The sequence below is a fragment of the Xyrauchen texanus genome, chromosome 40, assembly GCF_025860055.1.
Source record: "Xyrauchen texanus isolate HMW12.3.18 chromosome 40, RBS_HiC_50CHRs, whole genome shotgun sequence".
NCBI lineage: Eukaryota > Metazoa > Chordata > Actinopteri > Cypriniformes > Catostomidae > Xyrauchen > Xyrauchen texanus.
The window spans coordinates 9,519,921-9,544,252 of record NC_068315.1 but is presented as its reverse complement, the minus strand read 5'-3'; the positions used below and the strand labels follow the sequence as shown (position 1 = coordinate 9,544,252).

Genomic DNA, 24,332 nt, shown 5'->3' with positions numbered 1-24,332 from the left:
AGGAAACCACCTCCTGAGGTGGTTTGAATGATTGCTATCCGTCTCAAATAAGTTAAGGTGATTTACAGTACACTTGGTCTTTTCATGATCGGATAGCCATCCGGTCTGTAAACCTGCATAAAGTGACCATGTGTAAATACCCCCTTAGAGAGGAGAAGATCTGGATTAGTCTCAAAGTCTCTACCTTTGTGTTGCTCCCCCTCACAAATGACGAAGTAGTCAATAATGCGTGACGTGAAATCTAGTGCCTCGTGGGTTTTGCTGTGGATGACAGAGATGCAATGTCTGTCCCCATAACTAGCCCTTGGCATCCCTCCGCTGAAGATGAGGAATGGGGGACTGAAAGGACAGAAGGCAGGTCTTTACATCAACATTTGAACACCTTTTAAACAAGTGACTGATTTGGCAGAATCATGGGTGGTGGTGGCTGAGTGGTTAAAGATGTGTTGAAGTACCACAAAGTTGTAGGTTCAAAGCCAGAAGTTATTTGCCCTCTACTGTTGAGCGTTCTTTCTTAGCTTTTTAGAAATTTCGCTTGACATGGTCTAAAATAATGATCTATAAAACACAAAGTAGAGCGTTATCACCAAGATCAGAACTAAAACGTGGTAAGACCTGACTTGACATATATGACAGTGTCATATATTCTTAATTTAAATATTATTAGGTAAATATTCAAAATCAATTTAAGATTTTCTAAATAATTTTTTTGTGTCTTTAATTTTGTAAAGCATCTCCCAAGAATCTACTTTAAAAAGAGACCATTTTTTTTTGAGTATGTCTTGTCAGGTTTGTGCTAAGAAAATTAGCCATCAGGAGTAGTTCACCTAAAAATGGAAAATGTACTTTTACTCACTCATTTACTCACCCGTATGTTGTTCAAAACCATATGCTGTTACTTTTTCTTGAAACATACAGATAGGTATTTTTAAGCAGCTCTATTAAATAGAATTACAATTTATATTGAGCTGGAGCTTCAAAAAGGGCAAATACTATAAAGCACTATTAAAGGTTCAGTATAAACAGAAGAGAACCACATTATAGTGACCACGAGGAGGTTACCTCATATGACTCTACCCTCCATTGCAACCAGGCCACTTTGGTTGCTTAGAAGACCTTGGAGTCACTCAGCACACCCTGGATACGAACTTGTGACTCCAGGGGTGGTAGTCAGCGTAAATTCTCACTGAACTACCCAGGCCCCAGCGTTAGCTCAGCTTTTTTACAGATTCATCAATGATGAAAAGAAATTCTAATTATAATAATCTTTTCTTTAAGACAGCACAAAAAAGAAAAAGATGACAGAAACAGGCAAATTGCTAGCAATGCAGACACAGTGTTTGTCTTATACATGTATTTTTAAAGTTCACACAGTACCTTTTACAACCAAAAATTTCAATATTTGGGCCTTTATCGCATTTCAAGCCTATATTCAGAAACGTATTGCATTTACATATTGCATTGTGTAGCATCTTTACTATATTAAAGGACCATTATATTTGTGACCTCAAAACCCGTGAACCCCCACCCCCAAAATGTTTTGTTCCCCCGCAATGTTCAAGACATGGTTACGACCTTGATTTTTTGTCTCAAAACAAAGTTTGTAATGTTGTGATTCACTTCGGAGGTGGTTGGTTTGATTCATGGTTTAGAAGTCTTTTATGGAGGAATTTATGGAAAGCCCATGGAAAAAATTATTCCGGAACCCAAACACTGAATAAATGGGCAGGGCACTGTTGCACTCTATAATTGAGTAATGTTACATGTATAAACCTGAAGATAAATATTTCCATTAAACTGAAATGGCAATAATGCCAAAATGATTCAATACAGGGTTTTTTTTAAAGTTATTTTTTACATTTATGGGAACACTTTTTTCTTTCTCAGAAATTTCCAACAGACCCCCTAGCACCCCTTCATGGACCATGGAGTTTGAAAATCTCTGTTCTAAATGAAAAACTACAAAATTCCCCTTGGCTTTCCAGAACTTTCCAAATTAGCAACTTAGAAAATCACATGAGTGTGAGTGAAGCAGAAAATGGGAAACAAACAGGCAGTGTTATAAATTAGGCTTGAGTTTAGGCTTTAAAAAATACCAAATGGCGGATTTCAAGGTTGAGTGGAAAATATGAACCTCAGTGGGAGGTGTAAATATTAACTAGACAGTATGAGTCATAGAGAAGCACTCTGGGTTAACGACACCTCAAGCAAACATACCTGTTTCAGCATCAGCTAGAGAGACCATGAAAACACACACAGTACTGACTAATAAAATATTTCACAAGACTCACCCTTGTCTTGTCGGCAGCTGTATAATTTTGGATATAGCCTTGCAGGGGAAGGCTCCTGTACAGAGAAATTGTTCATTTGAGGAAGTGATGACCAGCAGTTTGATATGAAATACTTTAGTAGTGAAAAACTGTTACAAAACTTAGTAAACTGACGTAATTGGGTAGATGTGAAGGCAAATTCTAAGGCAGCATGGCATGTATACTATTGTAAAGAAGGAAAGCCCGATGAGCATGAAAAAACTTTATCCACAATAAAAATATTTAAATGTACTGCTAAATGGCTAAGTATAACATCATGTTAACATTAAACTATTTATAATCAACAAGGTTTCAAGTCTCATGTGCTTCTCACGAGAAAGTGGTACGTGTGTGGCGCAAATTGTCGTCGCCAATGTAGAATGTTCCAAATCATTTACTTATGAGGTTTCATGATGGTTAGGGTGCTCACAAAAGGAAGCTGCCTATTTGCCTGCATTGGAGCAGAGCAAAATTATGTCAAATTAAATTCAAAGTCATTTCAATTATGGGTCTCACCATACGGCGTCTCTTGTTTCTCAGGCTCTGTTTGTGGATCCTCCCCAGTCACTGTCCAGTGGCAGTAGCTTCCGTCACTATGAGAACTGAGAATGTTCCCTCCATCCTCCATCCAACAAACACTCTCCAGATGCTGCAGGAAAGACAATTAGAGACACTTACAGGCCTCTTCTTTGAACTGACATTAACACGATGTCTGTTTATATGTTGTGTTACCGTGCTTAAATGACAACCAGATAATTTTTTTCTCGGCCCGTTATACAGTACCTGTGTGCTCAGGAAGTGTTGCATACTACGCCGGCGATCCAGATCCCAGAGAACCATGAGGCCTCGGCTGTAGCCAATCAGCACCTGCCGTGTGTTGAGCGGGTTCTCCTGCAAGGCCTCCACACTCTCCAGGTTCCTGCGGCCAACGTAGTCCTCTGGAACTCTGGGAAAGTGGAGGAAAACAGTAATATAATGTTATATTGTTGCATAATGTCATTCCACAGAAACTTTGTGAAGAATGTGAGCCATGTGTACATAGGCTAAATGAGAGGTTCTAGAACCAAGGGATGTATACAATTGCACAGATCAAAGAAAAGTCTATTAAAATGCAAATGCAAGTTCATCCCTTCAGAGACAGTCTTCATATGTAAATTAACCAAACATTTACTAATTTTAACATTTTGTGGAAGATGAGGTAAGAACTTGAATTAGTTGATCAGACACTACTGCATTTTAAAGGAATGGTTCACCCAAAAATGTATGATGAATTCTGCAGAACACAAGAATATTTTTAGAAGAATATCTCAGCTCTGTTGGTCCATACAATGCAAGTGAATGGTGGCCAGAATGGTGGTTTAATCAATGTCTTCTGAAGTGATGCAGTCATTTTTGGGTGAGAACAGAAGAAATATAACTCCTTTTTCATTGTACAGCATATCATTGCAGTCTCTATACATGACCATGATTTCAAGCTTGATTATACTTAATTGAGCTTGAAATCATGATTGCCAAGGAGATTGCTGTCAAGATGGATAGTGAAAAATGTGTTATATTCTGGTCTGTTCACACTCAAAACCGATTTGAGAAGACATTGATCACTACAGAAGACATTGATTAACCCACTGGTGTCATATGGATAACTGTTAATGCTGCTGTTATATGATTTTTTCAGCTTGAAATATTTGGCCACCATTCACTTGCATTGAATGGACCTATGGAGCTGAAATATTCTTCTAAAACTCTTTGTTTGTGTTCGGCAGAAGAAAGTAAGTCGTACATATCTGGGATGGCATGAGGGTGTGAAAAAATTAGAAAATGTTCATTTTTGTGTGAACTATTAATTTATGGTAAAATGCAAAAATATTTGCACTTTCTGAATCTGTGTCACTAGCATCACCAAACGGCATTGCTAAAATAATTACGGTTTTCAAAAGGTCTCCAGAACATTGCCCATCTTCCATTGGTCACAAAACAGAGTTTCCCCCAGTCACACCTTTGGTTGAGCCAGGCTTGTTCAGGTGCTCAAATAAACAGAACAAAGTTTTGATAGTGCCCCAGGGCTAGTGTTTGCATTTTTGGGGAAAATAAACCTACAAATGTCTCTGCATATTAAACTGGAAAAAGGAGGTGAAAGGTATTTTAACATCCAAGAAATTACACCTTTAAATGTACAAAGCCAGCAGAAGAAATAATTGCTTTACAATAATAAATCTATTTAATGCATTTCCACCCAATATTAATGTTAGAACCTGAACGCTTGTGATGACTCACCTGCTCTGTATGTCCTCCACGCTGATGTTGTTCTCTTCCAACTCTCTGAAACTTGGCACCTCTACCACAAACACGTGCCCTGCCTCTGTGCCCAGCAGCAGCAGCTCACCCGAAGAGTGTGCCAGGACAGCTGTGATCCGTGTTACGCTGGGAGGGGCACTGCCAGTGATTGAAATCACAAGAGGTCAAACAGAGTGTAAGTGACTGGCTTTCTATATCAGCAACCCTTAGATTAGATTTTCTACTATGACTTATTACTTGTAGTGAGCTCATTTTTATAGTTTAGTTACTTCAGAAATATTAGTAAAACTTTCCTTGAAGCTTTTAAATACAATTAATTACAGAAGTTATTTTTAACACATTACCAAAGGTATTCATAATGTTTTAAAATAAACATGCAAATGTATTTTATCTTTTCATAAATAATCATAGCCACAGTTATGAAAGTAATCTACTTCTAAGGAGCATAATTATAACTTTTTATTTAAAAAATGGCACATGAAATGGAGCATTGAACATGAGGGTGCATCTTACGCTTTGAAGGTATAACTTAAAAAGATATTATAATGTACTGCATTATATCCATGTTTAACAATGCATCATAAGGGCTACCCAGTATGATGCAACAAAAATAGAAACCAAGTGATTGTTGTTTTTCTGTACGGTTTTTGTCTCGCTTTATCATGTTGCACCTGGTTTGATCATGGCGTTATAATGCATTATAAAGCTATACAGACTTCAAATAAAGTGTTACAAAACATCTTTTGAACCCCTATAGCAAAGACATTCATGCGCCGAAAGTATAGGATATCAGATTGAAAGCAGCTATTTTGATTCATGGAGGTCAGCTGAGAGTTTATGTACACATGTTTAAGGATTCAGATCAGCAGTGAGAATTAGTCATGTCTGAGTGAGTGTGAGTCAGTGCTCATGCCTAATACTTTGACTGGTTGGTTAGGTGTGTGTGTGTGTGTATGCATCCTAGTAAATTCAAGACATCTTAAATAAATATCAGACTGAGGTAATCTGTAGGTGTGTGTGTTTGCGACTCACCCAGGTGGACCAGAAAGAGTGAAACGTCCTATCTCAAGCAGCTCAGACATGCTGTTATGGGCCTGAAGTGTCCACATATGCAGACTGTTGTCATCCAGCAAAGTGACAAACTCAACCTGCAAAAAGCACAGGCAGAAATCAGAATTGGCTAAAAGCAATGATGATGAATTTTATGAATTCATCTTATACTCCAATGTTCAGCCTAGTGAAAGGTGACATAAGAATTTACTGATGTACTGATGATTCAAGTCTAGGGCTGGGTATTGACAAAGATTTCCCCATTGATTTAATTTTGATTCATTGGTGTATATTTCAGTTATATAAGTCAATTTTGATTGCATTGAAGAGAAATTCTCTCTCAGCTAATTCAGGTATTTATACAGGGGACTATGGAGAACAAAACATGCAAAAATAATAAATAAATGTAATAATAAGAAAATAAAAAAAGGAATACATGTCTTGATAAAACTAATATAATTAGTTTTTAATGAAAGTTATTCCTGAATTTATTTTGTGTATATATATATATATATAGATAGATAGATAGATAGATAGATAGATATAGACACGTTGGGGTCTCAGGAGGTTTAAATGTCCAAATTCAATCCATCAATAAATATGATGCCTTGAACGTGCATTTATTATATTGCATATATAAATTTGATTACATGTTAGTTAACATGAATAATTTGTACGATTTGCAAATATTTACATTGATGTAGAACAAGTGCCAAAACGGTACTGTCTCTTTAAGAATAGTGGCAGTTCAACAAGAGAAGTGTTTTGGTTGAGCGTGCACACACAGATGAGAGCAAATCACACAGTTTCTTTTCTACACCTGTGCTATTGTGTAATTAATACTAATGTTTATTTTTTTGTTTTTGATCAACAACTGACTGTAACGAACACACAGGAAATTAAAAGATAAATTTTTCAAAAAAAATTGACTGCTGATCTCAACTTAGAACACACACTACATTGAAGGATTCCAACCAAACTTTTACTCTCTTAAGGATCTCTGTGCTAAACTTCTTCGCACTAAGTGAAATTTGAAAATTTACCAGCCAGTGGCTAAATCACACATATCTGGATCATTCAAATGAACCCCTACTCAAGGAAATTCATAAAAACCACGATTTAATTTAAGGCTGGGTGGTATGACTGTACATACCATGCAATAGTAGAAATGTGTAAACCGGTAAAGATTTTGCAACACCATTTAGACCATGGGCCAAGGTTTTAGTTAAACCACCCACCCCTAATTTGAATATATGCATGTCACTCAGCAAGTCAAGGTGCAATGTGCAATGTCTTGAAACAGCATCTCAACCTCGCCCCAAACCAGCGATGCTTCACCAAAAAACAAATCCGAAAGATCAGGAATAAAATCTAAATTACTATGAAAAAAATTCAGGTGAGATCAAAAGGCAGTAGGATTAAAAGTTCAAAGGTGTACCTGGTTTGGCACAAAGTGAACCTGCGTAACTGCAGCATTCTCGTCATGAAGCCCCATAAACTCCACCCCTGGAACTCCATACCTGAGAACTGGATAAGGAAGTACACACAGCCACTCAAACAGCACAGACTGAAATAGAATTCAAATATACAGTTTAGCAGTCATACAAAAACATCTGACTGCAGAATGCCGCAATGAACCAATTAGACTCAAGTATTCTAGAGAGACGTTTAATAATGAATAAGATTAAATAGCAGGCACTAAACATGGGCCACTTCCCAGATATTAATGTCTATTTCCTCTCCTGTAAATGACTAACAGAGGCAATTACGCAACAGTATGGGAAAAAATGTTAAGTGAACAGACATTCTCAGGTGTTGCGCACTTATATAAACTGTTCCGCCTTCCAGAGTACCTGGGTGTGTACTCTTTCTCCACTAGAACTAACATGAGATCAGATCCCGGAATTCTCTGTACATCACAATATCACAGTTTACTCACTTTGCCCTTGGGATTCAGAGAAAGCTGAATGGAATGTGACCAAGCAGAATTGTTCAAGTGTAATTCAACACAATAAAACAGATTAAATAAAGTGCATAAATGTGTTCTGGTTGTAGATGGATACAGTTTGATGGCTCCTGATCTGGTACCGATGGCCAGGAGCTCCAGGCTGGGGCTGAATCCCAGAGCGCTGGGCTGATGAGGGAAGCCATGTTCTACAGTCTAAAGCAGAGAGGAGAGAAATGAGATATTAATACCATTTACACAGGTTATGTTCCAAAATATAGAAAGCTGCCTGAGTAGGCAGCCTTTTAAAGCATTATAGGCACACTTCCAATGCAAATTATGCTGCCTTCAGAGATATCTTATTTTGGCAAAATATAGTAAAATATAGTATTTGTCTGCCACAATAATGTTATGTATTTTAATTAATTATTATATTTATTGAATATATTTTATTTATAATAATTTAAATGTTACAATTTTTAATAAATTATTCATTAGATATTGAATGTTTGTTGTTTTTTTTTATGGGGGGTCTCTGCAAATACTGATATATGGAGTTGCTGCCTTTACAGAACATTCGAAATCAGTCACTTGTGAGCAGAGTTATCAAAATAACATTCGCCAAGCACCAAAGAGTAAAGTAATTATTTGCTTTGGTGAGTAAATAAAACTGAGCTACTTGATAATGCCCAGTAACTTTACAAAGAACAGCAACATAATGCACGTCAATCTGTAAGATTTATAGTTGGACGCTCTCTAAAGTCAGTGCTGAGCTATTCAAATCAAAGACATTCTAACAGCTTACAGTGGAAAATGTATTATAAAAGTTAGTTTTTTCCCTTCATAAATCCACGTGGTTACACATATGTGCAATTCTCCTTGCATTACATGCAAAGTAAAATCACAATTTCTCTTTATGTTTTGTATAAGGTGTCGTTTCACAGAGTGGAGACCTACTCTCAGGTGACAGTGACCTGAGGTGTTTGTTACTAATATGCAAAGAAAACCCCTTCTAAATCCTATTTGACGTAAGGACAAAGACCAATAAGAAATGTTTATCGCTGGCAATTGTGATAGAAATGTTTATTGAACAGTTGTGTCTGACATGGCATTTGTTTTACTGCAATTCAGAATTTGCTGGTAAAATGTAGGGATGTGCGCAAAACAAACAATATTCATAATCGATTGGTCAGTGCATTGTCTGAATTATTAGTCATAGAGATGAGATGCTATGGTTCGATATACGATATAAGGTTCATGATTAGATATCTCGATTCGATATAATAATGCTGAAATGAATATGTATAATGCATTTTATAATTTATCATCAAAATAAAGTTCTTACATACACAACATAAATGCTCAAAGTTTAAATTAGAGCTTCTCATGTACCATTCACTATAAGAAAAGATCACAAACAAATAAGCCTTCAAAAATAGCAGGCTACATTCAGGCAGGTCAATTGTAGAACAAGCTATAGGTCTGAACAGAACATGTCCTGAAAAGGTATGTGAAAGTGTATATTCATTTTATAATAATTTGTTTGTCATCATTATTGTAATCACATTTTAACTTTATAAAAATATAAAAATGACAATCATTTAAGGAATATTATATCATGAAATTGTATTGAGCTGTGAATGTTTGAAATAATGTAAGTAACAACATTGAGTTTACATTCATTTTTATAACACGCTCTAAAATAGTACTGTCACTAAGAGTTCAACATGCATATAACAGACTATTTTTTATCAAAATTAACGTAATATTTCTTTTTCCTTTTTTATCTGACTGTAAAGAACAGAAGGGATATTAAGACACATTTTTCAATGAAAGTGGATTGCTGGATCTAGTCATTGATGAACACATATTACACTAAAGAAATGGTCTGGTTTAGTCTTAAGCACTTTCCAACAAGGTGATTTTCCATGTATTACAGTACTTGCATTTCTAAAGGCTAAATCATGTAAACAGTGTGAAAAATATGCAGTAGGGGTAAAGTCAAGTGATAATGAGATTACAATGTTTGAGGGGTCATTTCATTTGCAATCACATGGACAAATTGCAAATTTGAAATATCAAATTTTGCCTCAAATGGTTCGTAATTAAATATTAGGGATGAAACAAGAAATAAGACAAGCTCCAATGGCACACATGCGCTTCAATGCATTATGCGCATAGTATACCAGACACAGAATTATGTGCTTCAATGTAACCAGAGTGCTTGGGAGTCACTGGGTGATCCTCACTCTGCATTCAAAAGTCCAGAATTGCTTCTAAATATTGCAAGGGCACAACATGTAGTTCACAGCATCCAACACGAGGAGCTAACAATTTGTGTCAGACAAAATCTGCAGAATGACTCCTGACAAATAATCTCCACAACACCTGACAAATAAATCCGTATGGATTATGCATTTTAACAGGAACATTGATCATAGCAGAGGATTTGACATCCTGTTCATATGGAACACAGCACAAATAAACTTCCTATATCTATCAATCATCTTACAAGCTAAATTAAAATACATTTTTCAGAGAGACAAATTTCAAACTGCTTGTCTCAAGAATCACTAATTCAGGGTTTTTCCCTGCATAGAGAATTACTAGGCGGCCGCCTCCATCAAATTTCGTGCCGCCTCCGGCTGTCTACAAAACTCTGGTGGGTGTCTTCATGGAAAACATTAACAAGCATTGCACTCTGTGGATTGTCATTTGTAACTGAAAATCTCGGCAATAATAACAAAAAAAATGTCCATGTCGAATAGTCGCTTGATGTCATTTAACGTAACTTGAGATCATATAAATCTATAATGACATGCGAGACGAGAGGAGCGCTGCAGCTCGAGTGTCTGAAAGAAACAGATCACAGCTTGGTGATATATCTTTATTTCATCCTTAATTAAAGTTTAGATAATATGGGAGCGTGCCATGTAAATAAACACAAACTCCAAAACTATCACTCTCTGTGCGGTCAGAGCTGCTTCAACCAGTCGAGGAAGAGACCCAATCTGAGCGAGAGTCGAGACTGGGAGAGATTTAAAGTTCCAACGGCTGATGCGCACTCTTAACACGGAGGTGCTCGTCTCTCACCCCCCGTTTCTGCAGCTTGCAACGTCATCATCATGATAAGATCAATCTTCTGTGAAAAATAACACTAAAATGTGTGTGTGTGTGTGTATGTACATATATCATATATTATATATATATATAAAATGGTTTTGGTTAGACAAGATTAACAAATTCTTATCAACTCTGTGTTTACGGTGTTCAGTGACTAAAATGTTAATATGACTAAATGTTACTAAAATATGACTAAAACTACATTAAAATGCCCAGACTGTCAACTAAAACTTGACAAAAAATAGGATAAGGTTGACTAAATATAATAAAAACTAAAAAAGGACATTTGACACAGGACTAAGACTAAATTAAAAAACGGATGACAAAATTAACACTATTCTTCAGTTGCCAGGTCATTAGGAGTGTATTAATGCAAAGCCAACGTTTACGTGTTCTTAACATCACTTTTTTTATCAGTATGGGACCACCTCCGCCTCATTTTGAGCCAGGAAAAACCCTATAATTGCAAAGTTTTTTTTACCCTACCCCTGCTAAGCAGCCTTAGTATTAGTCCCTAACATGGCACAACATCTGTTTTATTATATTTGAATATTATATATATTTTTTTAGTTCAAGGTAAATGTACGTGTATCAGCAAAACACAGTTTATTGAATATACAGCCTTGATCACCTTGTTAAACTGATAGAGATCCTGTTTGTGTTTGTCTTTCTGAGACTCGTGCCCATGACGCCGGAACCTCTTCATCCTCCCTGGTCGAGCAGGGTCCTTGCGCTGCCCTCGCTCACGGTTTCACCTTTGCCACCTGACAACAGGAGAAATACAAGATTAGAGGCATCACCACAATCAAAGTAAAAACCAACCATTGGGAAAATGTTGATTTTTTAAGTAAGGATGCACCGATACCAATACAAGTCCAATAGCAAGCTCATACTTGTTAAAATGCTCCAAAACCACAGAAGTATGGAGTGCATTTCCTCTCTCGCAAGTTTCATTAATTGTAGTTAATAACTTTAAGTGTCGCAACAATGATTGGTTTGAGAGAGAGAGAGAGAGAGAGAGAGAGAGAGAAAATCAATACCACAATGCAAGTACAACGGCATAGCTTTTAACTAGGAATGGGTATTCATTTTGTAGTAGAGTACTCTAACCCATAAAATAACGAGAACCCGATTATTCATAAATTAAAATGAATTTGTGATATTCGAGAAGTGTTTTTAATCCTCAAGTAGCTGGTTCAGAACGGGTACTCTATTACACGATTATTCATGCACATCCCTACTTTTAACATTGAGCAGACACCGAGTCACAGTCATATGGAGCACACTTTCCTCTCTAGCAAGTTTGATTAACTGTAATGGATGGCACAACAATGATTTGTTTCGTTCCGATGTTTCTTCACTTCACAGCGCTACCGGAGGACATAGCAAAGTGCTCCCAATACGTTAGCTTTTCTCTTCTTCTGGTGAGTTTGATTGCTGTCTAAAATACAGGTATCTGTATGGACAAGCACCAAATATAAAGTATTGTATCCGAACAGTATAGGTCTCTGTTTTGGCCAAGCCCTATTATCAATAGTTATGCCGGCAACAGAAAATGTAAAAAAGTAACAATCAGGACAAACAGCCCTTGCACAGGGTAATTGTAAATTCCGATAGAGAACAATGGTTGTGATAGTGGCTGGAATTCCAAAGAAGGAGCTGACTGAAACTACACCCCCCTCATCACCTCCTAATTTATCTCCCTCTCTTTCACTCTCACTCACTGGACAGCCCCCGAGGGGAGTTTTAGAGATCTCTGCAGTCCTGACTGAAGCACCTTTTGTTCTCATGCAGCACAGAGCTGAGCGCTATCAAAGTCCCTCCCCTCATCTGGGCAAATAGCACCTGATGAAAACACCTGTTGCACTGGGAAGCCAATGCAGAAGAGCTTTCCTAACAATACACAACAACGTCTGTATGGACGACCGTTTCTCACACCTGGTAAATGCAAAACATTTTGCATTTGTTGTGGGTGCAAACAGAAAGGCCATGTTGGCTGTTTTGCACCATCTGCCGCCTCTTACCAAAATGATATCTTAGCTTGAGGACAGTTGTGCTTTTACTTTTCTAAACAAATGTTGCAATTTTTGCCTAGCAAACATCAAAATGGTCAAAACATTCCCATACTTTTACAATAAAGTCAGAACCTGAGCCATATCTAGGGAACAGAAAATCATACTTGGGGAAGATTTTTGGGTGGGCCTTTTTAACTTTAACAGTAATCAACCCTGATGATACCCTACATGCAGAAACGCATGGGTTATTTTGTTTTGTTTTAAATTCTAATAAAGTTTTTACCTCTTTTATAGCCTCCTTGCTAGCGTGTCTGGCTCCCATCCCAGGGATCGCCGGTTCGAATCAAGCTCGGGGTGGGTCGAGTAGGACCGGTGACACATGCACACCAGTACACTGATAACATCAACAGCCAAATAAATCCACTTATTAAAAAAAAAAAACTGACAATACAAGAAGACCACTAATTTAATTTAATTGAGTTTTAAAATAATCGGGTTTTTATCTGCATTTGAGGTCAAAATGTAAACAATCAAACACATAACAATCACGCACATTGGACAAGCAGGTAAGAATGCCTATAAACGTGTTTACATGCAATGAGAAAATGGGTGTGGATCAGGACATTCTTAAGCTGTTTATGACCCTATCCCGATAAAGGAAAAAAAATGTAAGGCGTTTCCATGGAGACTTTGCATATAAATGCACACCATAATTGTAGTAACTATTTCATCTTTTTGATGAAAGTTATGGTTATCATGGTAAAAATTGTGTAAGGTTAGGCTGTTCTACTGTACTACACTGCTAATGTGATACACACAAACCACGCACATACGTTTCTGTGAACAAAAAGAAATTCAGAAAACAATTCAAATTAAATCCCAGACAAGCAAAAAAAATAAAAAAAAACAAACTTGGAGTCGGAGTCTACAACTCACAAGTTACCCTCTGTTATGTATATTCAGTGTGAGACTTTCAGGTAACATTTACATCACATCTACACTGGAACTCCCTTGAGAGCATGTCTAGCCTTATCAAAACCGGCCTCATAATTTATCACTCTTTCTGGAGGGTGGTCAGGGGCACACATCGGAACAATCAACAGGACGAGGAGCATTTTTGATCAATCCTTTCCAAAAACAACCTTCCCAGTGAGTCAGTTAACATGCTCAGCTCAGGGACAAATTTCTGTGATTATCGCCATTATTAGCCAAGAACATTTAGTCATCATCAAGAATGTGGCTCTAAATGCTTCCACAGAAGGGCATGAGATCCAATTTCCTTATTTTTGGGAACAGAAACAAAAAACAGGGATTACAGGACCCTGAAGGAATCAACCAGAAAAAAAGAAAAATCAGGCTTAGCTTAAGGGACAATAGTAAAATGGGAGGTCTTCTACTTAAAAAGTAAGCTTGGCTTTATGAGGGAAAACTCACAGTGGGAGAGCTGGAATGGAGTGAACAATGTATAAAAGGCACAGTTCATTCAGAACTAAAGAGGCCAGAGATTCTAAAACAAATCTGTTACCACATAATTGATCATTGGGACTCTTTCGTGATACGGTCTGAATGTAACTCTTGTGAATTTGCTCTTAAAAATAAATAGGCCTATCACATCCATCCACCTAATCCTGGGTTAATTAGGTGTAGAAAAAATAAACGTAGGCTGAGCTAAGCATTCTCCACCATAATCAACTCAAACATACAGATTAGGCATTTTTTGGATTGAAGCCAAGCAAACTATGGCAGAATTATATATAGGTTGTTAGAGAAACCAAGACCATTTGTAAAACAAAATGTTTCCATTTTATTGAATTTTGATGTTATTTAAGTCAATATTTTTAAACATGCTGCATCATCCACCCTTGACAAATTATGCACCAAGTTTTAACACTTAAGCTCAAAGTATGAAATACCTTCAATTGTATAACTAGAGTCTGAAGGAATATACAAGAAATTTGTATGGGTCTAAACTCCTGAAGAGAAATAGTCTCTCAAAGCGCATAGCAGTGGTTGTGAACATGCGCAAGGCTGACCTTTTAGGGGAAATCAATTAAATCTGAAGTCCGATGAAAACAAATGAGAAACATTGAGTGAAATATCGCAACCTATCATAGTTTTGAATTGCAATACAACTAAAATAAATCACAATAATAATCGTATTGTGACCTAAATATCGATATTTTATCGAATCGCCAGTTACTTTGTGATTCCCAACTCTAATATGCGCACAGTAGGCCGATCACGATTATTAAATAATCGTCTGTTCACGGTTATTTGAAATTACCGCGATTATTGTGCACTTCAAATTCCAAATCACATTAATGGCCAAATAAGGGAACTTAAAAAAGGAATGTATAAATGCCATGAACACCATGCCATTTGTGTCATTCAGTTGAACTCCGGGCATCACTGAGCAGCATCGCGGACGATAACCAGAGCAGTTCCTGTCTGGAAGAACATGTGAAATGCTTCTCAAGCGCTCTAATGTGAGCACCGTCAGCAGAGCCAAACTCCCACAAAAATATAAACTACCAAAAATAAACTTTGAGAATGAACACAAAGCGCTCCGGCTTCACTTCAAACAATCATATAATGGAAAATATATCTGGTCATATTGGGTTTATACACGCAGTGTTAATGACAAGCAGTGAGACAGAGGAGACGTACGTTTACTCTATTTCTGTCGAGTGATGAAATTATGAAACTTAATCTAAAAATGTTTTGCTTCATCAGAAATAGCTCATCAGCTCATAGGTTTAATTAAAGAGCATGTGAGAGTAAAGAAATTAGGACAAAATATCTTACTGTTGCATAAAATAATATAATAGATAATGCAAATGAATACATTTAAAAATATGTTTTTATAGAAAATCTAATTTTTATGATAATTTATTTTATGATGAAATTAAGACAAAAATATCATATTATTGGATAATATAAATACATATTTTATATATATAATTTATGAGTTCCAAAAACAAAAATGTAGACATTTTGATATTTAACTTTTTTCATGTCATTCAAAAGTTTTCAAAGTCTTAAATGGAATCATATATCCCTGTTTTATTATTTGAGTTATATATTTGAAATAAAATATGTAAAAATTAATATAACAATTAATCGTGAAAGCCCCGAATGAGATAATTAATCGTCATAGCCTTAAAACAGCAATTCATTATCATAATCACAATTATTTGTTTGACAATAAATCGTCAGCCATATTTCATTATCATGACAGCCATAGCGCACAGTCAAATGAATACTTTGAAAGGCTAGCTTTCGTCTGTACACAGATGCCAACAGTTCACATCAAAACCAAAGTATACTTTGGGTTTAGGGTTATGGGTTTGTTACTTCCTAATCTTGTCCACTAAAAGTATAGGGGAAAACAAACATTTTACATGAAACATATGGTTGTCAGTTTGAGTCTCAGAGTACAAAAACTGCAAATTACCAAAATATCAGACTCCGCATTCTCAAGGCTTTTTGGAGAGTTAAACCTAAAGTCCAAATAGGGAGAACCTGCAGTAAACAGTGATGAAGAATCGATACGCTCAGAGATTCCTCTGTTAAAGTTCAGGGCGAGAAGTGACATCATACTACACACACATCAACATGTTTGACAACTTGAAGTATTAGTAGCCAGGACTTGGCTTGATGCCCCGTTCCAGAGTCGAATAATAGCACCCCATGTTCAGGAGAGGTCAGCTGCAGTTTTTAAAAACAGCCAGCACAAACCCAAAGTAAACTGGAAAACAATATACAGTCAGTTACTTAACCCTTGTGTGACCTTTGGGACATTTTTTGTCCTTTTCATTTCCGTTTTTTCGATCACTTTGGCTTTGTTAATGCCAACGGCATAAATTTAGCCAAAAGGTGTTTTTTGGGGGGGAATTTTGATATTTCAACCTCAGTTCCTAAATAACATCTATAATACATGGTGTACACAAAATAGTTATCCTCCGGACCTTCAGGACAAAAATGTCACAATTGAAACCCATTAAAACAATATTTGAACCCAGTGCCATTAAAGCATATAATCATGAATTTTAACCATTCTTCTCATGATTAGCCTATGGAGCAAATACATGCTTTTTTGTATAAGAGCACTGCAGGCCACCTGAATAAATGATGCAGCTAAAATTGTGTGGGTGTGTTGGTGTGTTTTGTATGGGTGTATTGATAAGTGTGTGTGTGTAAAAATATTTGGTAGTTATGATCAGGACTTATGTTGGTTAAAAAAAATTTACTAATTGAAAGTGGAAAATAATATTAATATATAATATTATGGCAGTTTTTTGCAGTGGACTTTTTTGTACTTTGAGTAACTTTTTTTTTATTGACACACAAAGGCTAACTTTAATGACAGCGCACAACACAAACAGACTCATGTTGCCAGATACAAAATGTCCCACCCGTCTCCATGACTTTTAAATGTGCTACTCATAGCAGCTTAGCTCTACTACAATGTATAAAGCAATCGTTTAAAGGGAATCAACAAATCCATTGTAATTTCATGTCACAAAGGTGCAGTTTCTGATGGTCATTTCAGTAAAGCAGGTTCCTCTTTTATAATAATAATAATTCCTTGCATTTATATAGCGCTTTTCTAGGCACTCAAAGCACTTTACATAGTATAGGGGGAATCTCCTCAACCGCCACCAGTCTGGTGTTACCAGTTTTCTGGTATCTCACTACTTCACAGAGGTGCCTCTGTTAAAAAAAAAAATAGTCTCAGAGGACAAGCGCTCCTTTACAAACAGCCCTGACACATTACTATCAAAAGGAAAACTGGTGTTCAGATTGTTTTAAAATATATATATATATATATTCAGAGATACCAGCCAACAATTAACCTGAAATCGAGGTTCCCACATCTAATGGCCAATATATATATATATATATATATATATATATATATATATATATATATATATATATATATATATATATATATATATTCATGACTTCTCCAGTAGTTTGCGATTAGGCTTTTTCAAAATCATGTTACAGAGATTGCAATCAAAAAGAGCAAAATGATGAGTGGGGAGAATTACTACAAAACAGAAACTTCTATAGCATAAAGTGTATACTTTTATGACTGTTCCATGACTTTTTACTTGGAAATTCCAATAAAGCATGGAAATAATCATTTTTAAACTCCCTGATATTTCCAGGATTTCAATTTACTTTGTAACCCAGTGACATTTTCTCATAAGTTAAAAAGTAGGAGTCTCAGCTGAACATATTAAGCATGTCAGTGAACTGTCCCCACAGAACACATTACTAATGACATCACTACATTCTCAACATAGCATCCAACAGGAACCAAATATCAGACGAGACGACAAGAGTGGAGAACCTGCCCTGATATGAGAGTAGAACTGTCAGTGAACTCACAACAAACTTTTCCCTCGGCCACACAACCTGGTTTCAGACAGCATGTTAAAATGTCATGACAGTCATAAAAGCAAATCATGGACTAGCAGATTCCATATTTAGACTTTAAACAGGTAAAAGTGAAAGAAAAACAATTAAACAACATGATCGGCATGTTGTTTCCAAACGTTCCAGTACCTTAGGATTGACCACATTATGCTCCAGTATTATCAGATTCAGTGTTCACTTTCCCCTGTGGCAAATCCAGATGCACGTTGTGCCAGAAGCATTGGAGACCAGAGTTCGAATCCCGTGTTCACACCAGAATGTAATAACGTTCACATAATCAGTGATGAGCACTATTCAGATGCTATTTTCCCCTCACAGTTTTACTCCACTAACTGATGGTTATGTTTAGGTTGGAGGGGGTGGGGGGTACAAAATACACATTCCTCTTCACTGAGAATGCACATTTGCAAATAACTCTCATTTGGCGCCCCTTGTGGGCATTTTACATGGAAAATAGAGCTGACACGTTCATACTGCCAACAACACTTACCACAGGGGCAGTGTTTCACATTTGGATAAGTAAAGAAAAAAAAGTTACCGGTAACCTAGCTCTTTCCGATTTCACTGAGGTCAGTCTGTAATTAATTGAAATATGAGGTCAGGATAAAGTCAGTCAAGTTTGACCAAACCGGTCAAACCCTGCAATAAACATTAGCTCCACCCCTATGAGAGAGGAAAAAAAAAAAAACATGCAAACAAAATGAAAACCAGTTTAACCACCAAGTGATGACACTGCTAGAGAGAATTCACTGTTGGCAATGTCCTATTTTAGGACACAGAATCTGTGGGCTTTGCTCACCATTTTTAAATCAATATCGGCACTACTATTAGGTTCGAGGTCAAAACTCCAATGTTGTATGTTTGTTTAATATATGTAGTTCAAAACCCTCTTAAATTAGCATGGGGCATGTGGTCACAAAAGGTCAACATGTGTTCCATGAACCTTATTTTTTCCTACAAAAATGCTGGGGAAATGTTAAACTTTTTTATAGCCAAGAGTTTAAGGTTTGTGCCTATAGGCATATTGACTTTAAAACTGAACCTGATCGATCGAGATATATATACACACTCACACAGACAGACAGACAGACAGTACTGTGCAAAGGTTTTAGGCACTTGTGAAAAATGTTGCACACAGTGAGGATGTCTTCAAAAATAATGACATAAGTAATTTTCATTTATAACTTAATGTCATAAGTCCAGTAAACAAAATCTAAATCAATATTCGGTGTGACCACACTTGCCTTTAAAACAGCACCAATTCTCCTAGGTACAACTAGACACAGTTTTTCTTGGTTGTTGGCAGATAGGATGTTCCAAGCTTCTTGGAGAATTCATCACAGTTCTTCTATCTATTTAGTCTCAATTGCTTCGGTCCCTTTATGTAATCTCAGACAGATACAATGTTCAATGGGGGGGCTTTATGTGGGCCATGTCATCTGTTGCAGAGTGCCCTGTTCTTCAATTCTAATTTGCAAAATAATGTTTGGGAGTCTAACATTTATATTTCCTATTGACACACTAAAGCTGACGATATAAATAACCATCTTAAGACAAATGCTTTTGTGAAACATCTTATGTGCACAGTACTGTATGCGTATATATATATTAGGGATGCACCAATGTATTGACCAAACATCTGTATCGGCCGATATTCGCCTTGTAGACTGACATCGGCCTATCGGCAAATGCAATGTCATTCACTGATGGCAGTGGCCGATTTTTATCTGTTTATATGTCTTTGTTATTTTGCGGTTGACTTAGACAACAGTTACCTACCCAGCTGCTTCGGAGAAGATCCAACAGGTGGTACTATTATACCATCCACATCCACTGGCTGGACACGACTCTGGCATGACGTAAGAGGGCAAAAGATGCCATGCGCACGTGTGGTTTTCAAATAAGTGCAAGAAAATGTTGTAGTGTGGGGGAGTATTTTACAGTCTAGTCTGTGATTTAGTGAAACATTCTGCTGTATAGCATGCTAAAAAGGCTCTTGAAAATGTTATTTTTCACGAAAGAATCTTTGTTATTTGAAAGAAGGTTATATTAAACGTTTCATAAATTTGTATGATTGAATTTGTGCTCATTCAAAGATAGTGATTACCCATCAGTGTGATGCAGGGCTGAAAGACTTAAAAACAGCTAATTTATTTTTATAATGAAGATTTCTTTGTTTCAGTGGCACAAAAGGTGGATTAAATAACAGCAAAAACTAAATAAAACATTGGTATCAGCCAAATTGTTATTTTAAACATCGGTATCGGCCCAGAATTTCACAATCGGTGCATCCATAATATACATTTTAGGCCTATCGATTTAATGCGTTAATTCAGTGCGATTAATTTTACCAAAAATAAATATTAAGTAAATTGGTACTTTAATTCATCAATGTGGCATTCAACTGATCACAAAGTATAGTCAGGACATTACTAAGGTAAAAAACAGCACCATCACTATTATAAGTAATTTTTGTTCAAATCTAGACAGGCCCTATTATATCGATACATCAGATGTCGAGAAAAACTGGTTTGGAAATAGTTTGTCAAGAAAATTGCCATTAACGAAAAAATGTATTGCCACATGACAGAACTTGCCCCAATCGTAAGCCTGTGTGAATCATGATATCAAGGTATAGGATCTTTGAAAGCCAATTTATTGTACATGATTATGGATTGATCTTAATGGTATCTAGACCCGATGCTGCAAACATGACACTTACAGGAGTGCCAACACAAATATCTCGTATCATGCACATGGAGAACAAATTAATGGCCACTGTTTGTGATTAATTTAATCGAGGTAGACATCAGTTTATTCATTAAAGTTTATTTTCCACACCATTCAAAATAATAGACGGCAGTCGTGGAATTAGCCCACAATACAAAAACATATTATTTATATGCACAGTTTTAAATTAAAAATAAATACCCAATACTATGGGAAAAGCTTTAGATTTTGGAACTTAAAGCCCAATTATATTAAATTACTGTTTACACTTTTGAAAAAAATACCTGCAAAATTCTCTGTATTAAATTAAACATATATTACCAAACAAAAAAATATATATATTTTTAGACCTATATATATATATATATATATATATATATATGCCTTTTCTTTACACAAACTTAAATTAGCATTACCCTGTTCTGCATATTCTCAGAATATTTTACACTTTTTTTCAAGACTATAAACTATCTGTCCAATGCCGAAGTTCACTTTCAGAAAATTAGCTTTATAACCTTTTAAAACTTTTCAATTAGGGCTGTCAATTTAAGGAGTTAATTCAGTGAGATTAATTTTACAAAAACAAATAACGCGTTAAAAAAATTAAAGCAATTAAATCGCATGCCCACGGACAAGGAAGATTCCTGAGAAATGCAAGCTTGTAGTACCACCTGTTTATTCCAGAGGGCAGCAAATTAAATTTCAGCTGTATGAGCAACACGCAGTTTATACAGTGAAGAAAACACTTTAGTGGCAATGTCACTACTCAATCCACAAACATGCGTTACATTCTTGCGTTCAAAACACTTGGGAGCGCAAATGCGATCTAAGGGATCTCAAGACGTGTTTAAAGATTGAGTATTAAACTATATTTAACTTGACACCGCGACCTAAACATTTAATGTTTATGACGCAACACACCCGAGACGTCTGACACAGGTGTAAATTGACGGGCCCTTAAACAAGCCCTCATAATAAATCTCTAACTGATTGACGAATTCACTTGTGTAACGAATTGCTGTGAACAGTTTGCCAATGATTGACTTATGATCAATAATATGGTAGTAAACAATACATTGTATTCTAAAGCCGCTTTTTGTATGGCCTTATCAATGATTAACTCTTCTGCTACTGGAACGTAAAGCATTTTAATTATCTGAATATATATATATATATCCATATCCATCCATCCATCTTCAACCGCTTATCCGAAGTCGGGTCGCGGGGGCAGCTGCTCCAGCAGGGGACCCAAAACTTCCCTATCCCGAGCCACATTAACCAGCTCTGACTGGGGGACCCTGAGGCGTTCCCAGGCCAGTGTGGAGATGTAATCTCTCCACCTAATCCTAGGTCTTCCCCGAGGCCTCCTCCCAGCTGGACGTGCCTGAAACACCTCCCTAGGGAGGCGGCCAGGGGGCATCCTTACCAGATGCTCAAACCACCTCAACTGACTCCTTTCGAAGCAAAGGAGCAGTGGCTCTACTCCGAGCTCCTCACGGATGACTGAGCTCCTCACCCTATCTCTAGCCCTCCACCCTTCTGAGGAAGCCCATTTCGGCCGCTTGTACTTGTGACCCAGTTCTTTCGGTCATGACCCAGCCTTCATAACCATAGGTGAGGGTAGGAACAGAAATGGACCGGTAGATCGAGAGCTTTACCTTTCGGCTCAGCTCTCTTTTCGTGACAACGGTGCGATAGAGATATATATATATATATATATATATATATATATATATATATAATATTTAAATATTTAAAGATAACCATGTATGATTATATATTGATATAAATATGTATAATCATTATATATTGAGTTATTGTTATATGAGGGGCTTTCTCAGCAAATATTTGTATATGCGATTAATTAATCGGGACACCATGTAATTCGTTCAATTAAAAATTGTAATCGATTGACAGCCCTATTTTAAATCAAACCCTCTGAATCGCATTTGCTGAGCTTCTTCAGAAAACATCCATTGTATTATGACACTAAAATTAATTTTAATTAAGTTCAGTAGGTCTTTAAAAGTTGCTGGACAAATTTGGGACATAATGCAGTTTTGATGGCAATGCTTTACATTAGATGATTGTTCAAAACAGCCTATTGAATATCAGGAATGTATCATGTAAACCCTGATATTACACTGCATCAGTTTTTCTTTAATAGCGGTGCACACAGCATATACACATCGATGGATGGTCCTTATACGAAGACCGAAAGTTTCCCCCACAACTTGGTGCAGGTTGCCAGCTTCAACAGGGCCATTAATACCTGCTTTCGGGTCAGAACCGGTGGCAAACTGCAATAGGCGCAACATCAGGACCAACATTACAGTCCCATCAGAACGGCAAAGGTTCCTTTTTGATTGCAATTCCTTGTCTTCTGATTGCACTTATTTGTGAAATTAAAATAACAGTAATTTCAATAAATTGTCTCAATACTTCCCCATTTTACCAACACTTCGGAGGGAAAAAAATTAAGGCCATCTGGGAGGCAAATTAGCAATAAACACAAATTTCTGTATGGAAATATCTTAAGGGCAGATTTCTTTTGAGATAAACCAAAACTTATGCGACAGTGCTTTTTTTAGGCATGACGTCATCACGCACACCGTTTTTATCGCTAAAAGGCCATTTGAATGGAAACAGGCAGAACGACGGCAAATTTTGCAAATTATGTTTTACGCATTTTCACTTTGTCTATAACAAAATTGCCCAAAATTGGATGGAAACTAGGCTATTGTCTTTGTGTTTGCTTTTGAGTTGCCACAGTGTGCAATAGACTTAAATGTCTTAAGGTCAATATTAGGTCAAAAATGGCAAAAAAATAAACTCTAGAAACTTGTCAGTCAATCATTGTTTTGAGGAATGAAGGCTATACAATGCTTGAAATTGCCAAAAAACTGAAGATTTCATATAAAAGGTGTTTGACAAGACAGAAAGAGATGTGGAAGGCCAGATGTACAACTAAACGAGGATAAGTACATCAAAGCCTCTAGTTTGAGAAATAGATGCCTCACGTAGGGCTGCACGATTATGACAAAAATCATAATTGTAGATTATTTGCTCTTGATATTGTAATCACGATTATTTGATGAAATTATTCTGACGTCACTAATCAGGCAACCACGCTTCCGGGTTCTTCAGAACAGCAGGTTATGGGCTGCGCTGCAGTTTCTTTTGAGCTTTACATACTGTAATAATGTTACTAAATGTTGTTATATATATATATATATATATATATATAAAAAATAACAACCTTGAAATATGGTTTAAAGTATATTTTTACTTTCATTTCAGTCAATAGGACTGTGTGTCATGTATCATGTTTAACACACATTTAACACTTCCAAATACTGAAAAAGTGGCATAAATATATGTGCAATATTTGTCTTTACTACTTAAATTATTGGCCCA

General features: G+C 36.5%; 1 protein-coding gene across 1 annotated transcript in view; it reads right to left on the bottom strand.

Moving 5' to 3' along the window:
* LOC127633492 (LLGL scribble cell polarity complex component 2-like) overlaps positions 1-18,511 on the bottom strand; it is a 34,824-nt gene extending 16,313 nt beyond the window's left edge. Inside the window, 10 exon segments of the mRNA XM_052112642.1 lie at positions 185-339; positions 2,292-2,346; positions 2,826-2,958; positions 3,093-3,255; positions 4,584-4,742; positions 5,637-5,752; positions 7,093-7,174; positions 7,718-7,815; positions 11,354-11,486; positions 18,315-18,511. Of these exon segments, the coding sequence (XP_051968602.1) occupies positions 185-339; positions 2,292-2,346; positions 2,826-2,958; positions 3,093-3,255; positions 4,584-4,742; positions 5,637-5,752; positions 7,093-7,174; positions 7,718-7,815; positions 11,354-11,428 (1,036 nt within the window). The 5' untranslated portion in view covers positions 11,429-11,486; positions 18,315-18,511.
* Positions 18,512-24,332: the final 5,821 nt, after the last annotated feature.